This window comes from Austrofundulus limnaeus, unplaced genomic scaffold (genome assembly GCF_001266775.1).
Source record: "Austrofundulus limnaeus strain Quisiro unplaced genomic scaffold, Austrofundulus_limnaeus-1.0 Scaffold441, whole genome shotgun sequence".
NCBI lineage: Eukaryota > Metazoa > Chordata > Actinopteri > Cyprinodontiformes > Rivulidae > Austrofundulus > Austrofundulus limnaeus.
In genome coordinates this window covers 310,463-318,757 of record NW_013952843.1, presented here as the reverse complement: position 1 = coordinate 318,757, position 8,295 = coordinate 310,463, and the positions used below count along the sequence as shown (strand labels likewise).

The window sequence follows — 8,295 nt, the reverse complement described above, 5'->3', positions numbered from 1 at the left end:
AGTAAGTTGTTCATAATGACATAAAATACCATGTACTCTATAGTAAGTTGTTCAAAGCGACAAAATACCATGTATTATAGTAAGTTGTTCAAAACGACATAAAATACCATGTTACTATATAAAATACCATGTTACTACATAGTAAGTTGTTCAAAGCGACAAAATACCATGTACTAGAGTAAGTTGTTCATAATGACATAAAATACCATGTACAATAGGAAGATGATTAAAACAACAAAAAGTACCATGTAGTAAAGTCGTGTGAAACGTTGAAAAATGCCACATACTCTGTCTTTTTAAAAGTTTGTTTCATTTCTAGTATGCATGATAAGTACTGCTACCACCAACATGTACGTGTATGTGTATTTGTACTGTACTGTACTCTCACCCATCATTATATCTTTGGTGACTGACTGCAGGACCACCTCCTCATACATGTTCTCCACCAGCAGGAAACGGGACAGGTCCTCAAAGATCAGCTCCTTGTAGCGAGGCAGCTCCTGGGTAAAGGATGTGAATCAGGATTATAGTCGGTCCCAGCAGAGCGTTGTGATGATGTCATCATGAGGACTCACAGGTGTGCAGGAGGGCTCCAGCTGCTGCAGCATGTAGGGGATGATGATCTGCAGTAACGCCTCTCTGAAGAACTTCTTACGCACCGTGCTGCTGTCGTAATCGTATTTCTGACAGGACACATCAAAAACACTGTTTGTAGCTAACAGCCAAAACAGCTGAAGCTGTGTTTACGCTGACTGCAGACCCACATTTCAGAATAACACTACATAAATGCTGGAAACTGCTGGTGTAAGCCGTGTTCCTGCAGTGAACCAAATGTTTTATGTTTGTTTAGTCTCACCTTGATGACCCGGTCCTGGCACCTCTGGATGGTTTTGCAGACGTCCTCCTCGCTCTGAGACTCTAAAGACTGCTGAAGCAGCTGCTCAAACGTGTACACGGCGTTGTCCATTTGCTGCCGGGAAGGAGCAGACAGGCGTCAGGAGCAGTTCTGCTGTCGCCCAGCAGGGGGCAGCAGAGACGAGCCTTTACCTGCTTCATGAGGACCTGAGRTCTGCTGATGAACACGGAGGGGCTGGACAGGTCAAACCTCTGCTGCAGACCCTCCAGGTTCAGCTGCTCCATCTTCTCGTAGCAGCTCTGCATCTTCACCGGATGGAAGGCCAGCATGGACAGACGCTCCAGTTGCTGCGGGGCGGAGCGAGGATACGTTCAGGGAGAATCAGCTCCCCGACAGGGTTATTACAGTTAATTAAAACTAGCTAAATAATGAAAACTGAAATTTAAAAAAAACATTTTAGTTAACTAAAATAAATAAAAACTGCAGTCCACTTCGGGATTTCTTAGAATATGACTGTGAGAAAAATCAAATCAGGTATCTTGTTGTGGAAACAGGTGATAAAACAGGTGGAATACTTCTCAAAGGAAAAACTGCATGAATCAAACTCACACAAGATGCTAACTATGACTGTCTGACACGCTAGCTTCTCTCAGCAGCTCCATGAAAAACAAACAGGAAGCAGCAGGTTGGAGACGACTATTGTCATCGTCCTAAAATAATCACCAAGTTTTTAGTTGATAAAACTGAGTTACACAATTATTTTAGGAAGTTGTTGCTATAATGAACTGATTTAACTAATGACCAAATAGCTGCTGGTTAGTGAACTCACAGGAACATCACAAGCTGGAGGATGCATTGGCAAATACACTCACCGGCCACTTTATTAGGTACACCTGTCCAACTGCTCGTTAACACTTAATTTCTAATCAGCCAATCACATGGCGGCAACTCAGTGCATTTAGGCATGTAGACATGGTCAAGACAATCTCCTGCAGTTCAAACCGAGCATCAGTATGGGGAAGAAAGGTGATTTGAGTGCCTTTGAACATGGCATGGTTGTTGGTGCCAGAAGGGCTGGTCTGAGTATTTCAGAAACTGCTGATCTACTGGGATTTTCACGCACAACCATCTCTAGGGTTTACAGAGAATGGTCCGAAAAAGAAAAAACATCCAGTGAGCGGCAGTCCTGTGGGCYGAAATGCCTTGTTGATGCCAGAGGTCAGAGGAGAATGGGCAGACTGTTTCGAGCTGATAGAAAGGCAACAGTGACTCAAATAACCACCCGTTACAACCAAGGTAGGCAGAAGAGCATCTCTGAACGCACAGTACGTCGAACTTTGAGGCAGATGGGCTTCAGCAGCAGAAGACCACACCGGGTGCCACTCCTTTCAGCTAAGAACAGGAAACTGAGGCTACAGTTTGCACAAGCTCATCGAAATTGGACAAGAGAAGATTGGAAAAACGTTGCCTGGTCTGATGAGTCTCGATTTCTGCTGCGACATTCGGATGGTAGGGTCAGAATTTGGCGTCAACAACATGAAAGCATGGATCCATCCTGCCTTGTATCAACGGTTCAGGCTGGTGGTGGTGGTGTCATGGTGTGGAGAATCTTTTCTTGGCACTCTTTGGGCCCCTTGGTACCAATTGAGCATCGTTGCAATGCCACAGCCTACCTGAGTATTGTTGCTGACCATGTCCATCCCTTTATGACCACAATGTACCCAACATCTGATGGCTACTTTCAGCAGGATAATGTGCCATGTCATAAAGCTGGAATCATCTCAGACTGGTTTCTTGAACATGACAATGAGTTCACTGTACTCAAATGGCCTCCACAGTCACCAGATCTCAATCCAATAGAGCATCTTTGGGATGTGGTGGAACGGGAGATTCGCATCATGGATGTGCAGCCGACAAATCTGCGGCAACTGTGTGATGCCATCATGTCAATATGGACCAAAATCTCTGAGGAATGCTTCCAGCACCTTGTTGAATCTATGCCACAAAGAATTGAGGCAGTTCTGAAGGCAAAAGGGGGTCCAACCCGTTACTAGCGTGGTGTACCTAATAAAGTGGCCGGTGAGTGTATGTTTATTCAAACTATAAAAAAACTAATACAACCTAAACTAAAATTAAGCATTAAAAATGCAATAATAACTAATAAAAACTAAACTAAACTAAAACTAAGCATTAACAATGAAATAATAACTAATAAAAACTAGCAAATCCACTGTAAAAATTAATTAAAACTAAATGAATTCAAGAAAAGTCAACCAAATAAATTAAACTATAATGAAAAATCCTAAACTATTGTAACCTTGACCCCCCCCCCAAAATAAATAAAACAAAATAAAAAAACAGCTGACTGACCTGGCCCAGGTTGCCCTTGTCCTCTCCGTTCAGGGAGTTCTTGCTGATCTCCACCAGCTCCTTGAAGAAGACGTCCCGGACCTCAGAGAAGCCTCGGCTGGTGGGCTCCATCAGGGCGTCCAGGATGGAGCTGATGTAGGGCTGGATGCTGGTCCGGAGGAGCTGATCCGATTTGGGCGACACCAGAGCTGCAGAACAGAAGAGAGATGAAATCCTCCTGTTTTTACTTCCTGACTCAAAGGTTCAGAAGAACCAAGGAAGGAATGTTTAAAATAAATAACCGTGGTCACAGCTGCACGGTTTTAAACCGCTGTATTTCTCTGACGTCACATTAAAAACACTGTTCTGGACAGGAGAGACGTGCTGGAATGCAGCTCTTCTGCTTCGGCTGCACGGGAGCAGGATGAAAGCAGAACGTAGAACCGCCTCGAGAACGTAAACAAAACAGAAAACAGACGAGGAGAAGCTCGTTTAAAATGAAGGTCCATCACAAAGATCTGTGTTCAGACACAACCTGTTAGCATCTTCAGCTAACATTTTACGATATTTAGCTAGTTTGGTTTATTTCAGCCACTTTTTTTTACCCATTTTTAAACACTTTTTTGTTTTAACACATACAACTCTTCTTTAGAAGATTAAAAATGAGGTACTCTGTTAGCATTTTGCTGTTTTTCTCAAGATTGCATTTTGCTACTTATAAGAAAGGTTTTGCTGCTTTTAGCTATTTAGCTCTTTTTAGCCGCTCTTCTGCTATTTTTAACTGTAAGAACTGAGTTGCAGCATTCAGTATCATCCGGTTAGCTTTTTGCTGCTTTTATCTAGCACTTGAAATGTTGTAATTTGAAATGTCCCTGTATGTTTTGCTAGTTTTAGCTACTGTTTAGCTCTTTTCAGGTATTTTTTGGCCCATTTTAAACTTCTTTTATTTTTTTAGCTCAAACAACTTTTCTTCAGCAATACAATACTCAGCTAACATTTTACAGTTCTTTTGCCAGATTTACTTAGAATTTAGCTACTTTTATTGAAGATTTTACCACTTTTYGCTATCATTTTGCTATCTTTAGCTACTATTCTGCCTTTTGAGCTTTGTTCTGCTTGTTTTAACTTTAACAACTCAGTTTCAGCCTTTACATTCTTCCGTAACATCCCATTAGTGTTTTGCAGCTTTTTATCTTGCATTTGTAACAATGTTTTAAAAAGTTTAGCTACTATTTTGCTTATTTCAGCTACTTTTTACCCCATTTTAACCCTTTGATTTGCTTATTTTAGCTCAAATAACTCWTCTTTAGCTAGTATCAACAAAATCATTCAATACTCAGCTAGCATTTTTCAGTTTTTGATAGATTTACCTACAATTTAGCTACATTTCACTAAAATTTTGCTACTTTTAGCTATTATTTAGCTACTATTCTGCCTTTGAGTTTCTATTCTTATTTTAACTTTACCAATTCAGATTTAGCCTTTATGTTCCTCAAAAACACCCAATAAGTGTTTTGCAGCTTTTAATCTAGCATTTGCTACTTAACATTTTTCTACTTTTAGCTACTCTTTTGCTGATTTCAACCCTTTGTTGTTTAGTTTTAGCTCAAACAACGCTTCAGCAGCAATTCTGCTACTTTTAGATACTATTCTGTCTTTTTAGCTATTCTGCTTTTAGAACTACTGTTTTGCTTGTTTTAGCTATAACGACTCTTCAAATGTCAACAGAATCGTTCAGTTCTCAGCTCACATCGTTTTAAACTCGCATTTAGTGACTTTTTTTTGCTACGTTCAGCTATTATTTTGACCTTTTAGCTGTTGTTCTGCTTTTAGAGCTTCTGTTTTGCTTGTTTTAGCTTTAACAACTCAGTTTCAGCCCTCATGTTCTTCAGTTATGGTTCATTAGCATTTTGTTGCTCTTTAGCATTAGCTACTTAATGTTTTGCTCTTTTTAGCTACTTCAGTTTGTTTTAACTTAAACTCAGATTCTTCAACACTTTGTTAAATTTTGCTAGCATTTTGCCACTCTTGGTGTTTCACTACTTTTACTTATTTTGTTAGTTTTTAGCTTCTYGCTGCTGTTTTAGCTACSACTCTGCAGCATTAGGCTGTTTATTAACTGACTCCGGCCTGTTTGCTGCACCTCGTATCTTGCTGCTGACGTGTTCCTTCGTGGTGATCAGCTGGTCCATGTCGGTCCTCAGTCTGGCGTCTAACGGGGTCTTTTCGGCCTCGCAGGCCTGCAGCAGCGCCGCGTGCTGCCGGCTGGTCTGAGCCAACACCTGCCTGTACACGGTGTCCGAGATCTGCGGAGGGCGAGAGCGGTTTTAAAAAAACAGCAGGTGTGGTCCGAAAAACACTTTTATTTTTCCTGCGCTGCGGCGGAACTCACCAACATCCAGTTCCTCTGCCGCTGCTGCAGCTTCCCCTTCAGCCGAGGTCCGATCTGAGCCCTGAGCTGAGGCTGCAGGCTCTCCATCACCAGATTAGCTAAAATCTGAGACAGATTAACATGGTTTAATGTGGAAGATTATCATTAGTGTCTAATGCTAATCCAACCAAATATAACTGAAATTCATTTTAATAAGTATACTTGAGTATAAGTTTAAGTATATTAAGCACCATGTACTTGTAGTGTACTAGAAATTATACTGATTTTATATTTGTTTGTACTAAATTGGAACTTTTTTTTGTTTATAAAAAGTATACATAAAGTATCCTGTTATGTCTTTTTAAGTTTATAAACTTACCCAAAAAAAGTAAACTTTAAGTACATGTCATTAGTATACTAAAGTATATAAAAGTGTATTTCACTAAGTGTTCTTTTATTTACCGTGTACACTGATACAAGTACACTTGCAGTTTACTAACAAGTATACTTCTAGGACTAAATTGGTCCACAATAAGTTTATGAAAGTGTACTAGAAGTATACTGAAAGTAATCTTCTAAATACACTTTTAGTTTAATCTTGAATTATACTATGCGTGAAAATGTACTTTCAGTGTACTGCTAAAATTTATCTTGGCCAAAAGTTGAAACATGAGTATAAACTGAGTATCCTTAAACTTTTAGTATAAYCCAAGTATAATGTACGARAAACTTGGTTAAGTATATCTCAGATAAGTACATAAAAAGTAAACTTGAAGTATACTCTTTTATTTGTAGTTTATATTTAGTGTACTTAGTGCAGGGGTCTGRAYCCTTTATGATCAAATGATCCATTTCTGCTCCTTGTCTCACTAATAAAATGTGTCCGGAGCCACAAAACAAGCTATAACTGTGATTATCAACTGGTGGTCCGTGGACCTTTTCGAGGCCTTTTTGGGAACCTTAATGGTCAGTGGAGGTGACATTATAAAACTAAAGGAATATTGTTATTATTATTATATTATTTAATATTATAAACATCAGGACAAAAAAAGACTATATTCATGTAAACAAGAAAAATACAGTTTAGTTTATAGCGAATTTCATAAAAACTAGTACAACTGAAATATTCAGGCATATTTTTTTCTTATTCTTATTATGTAGTCTTCAAATTATTTAAAGCTAATTCTGATGGATTTGAGAGAAAAATCAACGAAAGAAATTGGAATATTTAAGTAAACAACAGGCTAACATGAGCTAACGTCTTTTACTTTTTGTATTAGTATTGATTGAATATTTGTATACAAATTGATTTCTGTTGTGTGTATAAAAACCAAAAAAAAAAAGTTATTCTGTTATGTTTGGTCACATTTTCAAAGAGCCACTGCAGAGGGACCAAAGAGCCATATGTGGCCCCAGAGCCACAGGTTGCAGACCCCTGGGAAACTTGCATGTATATTTTTTGCTAAAGGTAGCTACAGCTAATCAGCTTCAGCTTCAGGTAGTAGCCGAGGGTTGTGCCTAACTCTGAGCTTCAGATCGTTCAGCTGCAGCCTCCTGTTTGTTGTTAAACTTTAAACATTCGGTCTTGGTCTTGAAGGGTCCGGTCTTGGTCTTGGTCTTGGAACATCCGGTCTTGACTACACCTCTGGAAAGTATGTCGCTGCGTTTCTTCAGCGACCTCACCCGACGCCCCGGAGCGACTTTCGTCTCACATTCAGAAAATACCTGAAGCRGGAGCGACTCTTTTCACTCTCTGGTTTCACACCGACTTAAAGCCTTTGTGCTCAAAGGAATCAATCACCTGGTTTCACATCTAAAACATGAGAAGAATTTGAAGATGGAGAAAATCTGTGAAYGTAAATTTAATTCTGATGACTCTAACCAGTCGTTTTAATTTATTGATTTAACCACAGCAGCTAATTAACTAATTAGATCACATCAAAGCCACGTTCTGAAGAAATTAGATACTTTTATTTTGAAATTCAGTGTCAGACTCAGACTGAACCCATTCTAAGTAAAATTTAAAAACCCTGGAAYGCAAAGGCAGCTTCCTCCTCCCGCCTTCGTGTTCTGATCCGTCTGATAACCTGTCAATCAAAGTTCACAGCGAGCTTCGTGTCTGACCTGCGGCGGCTGTCCACACATCATGTCCCAGGTCCCGAAGTGTCCCCGGGTCTGTCTGAAGCGTCTCACGGAGTCGGTGAAGGCCGGCGTGTGGACCGGACTGTCCTCCGACAGACCTGCCGGGTCGAGACAGAACATCTTCAGATCAGTTAAAAACAAACTTTGAGTTTTATGTTTTTAGACTTCAACAGAAATGATGATGACGATGATGATGAMGAMGAGGAGGAGGAGCCCCCCTCCCCCACATTTAGCTGAGTGTCTGTTTCTGTTGCTCCAGTTTCCACAGAAAGATAAACAGATAAAAACAGAGTTCCTGCTCCTCATCGTCACCCACGCCTGTGTCATCTATGAAAACAGGAAGTCCTCGACTCGCCGGAGGACAGTTTACGGGCGGTAGCCATGGCTACGCGCCCTCCGGGTCGAGTTTCAGAAAGTAGATTCTTGAGGGATTAAAATATCTGTAACTGATATCAGCTGGAATATTTTCTACCTCCAAGATTTAAAAAAATATATATATTTTAATCAGAAAAGTTTCCTAAAAAATAAAAGTTTAATTTTCTCCAAAATTGATTTATATATTTTTAAACTCTTATTG

General features: G+C 39.9%; 1 protein-coding gene across 1 annotated transcript in view; it reads right to left on the bottom strand.

The window, feature by feature from the left end:
* niban2a (niban apoptosis regulator 2a) overlaps positions 1-8,295 on the bottom strand; it is a 27,149-nt gene that overhangs the window by 4,895 nt on the left and 13,959 nt on the right. The window contains exons 7-14 of the mRNA XM_014024829.1: positions 7,701-7,816; positions 5,598-5,702; positions 5,349-5,511; positions 3,227-3,414; positions 1,048-1,203; positions 857-970; positions 576-683; positions 389-500 (exon numbers count right to left, since the gene is read on the bottom strand). Coding sequence (XP_013880283.1) covers positions 389-500; positions 576-683; positions 857-970; positions 1,048-1,203; positions 3,227-3,414; positions 5,349-5,511; positions 5,598-5,702; positions 7,701-7,816 — 1,062 coding nt within the window. The remainder of the gene's footprint in view (positions 1-388; positions 501-575; positions 684-856; positions 971-1,047; positions 1,204-3,226; positions 3,415-5,348; positions 5,512-5,597; positions 5,703-7,700; positions 7,817-8,295) is intronic.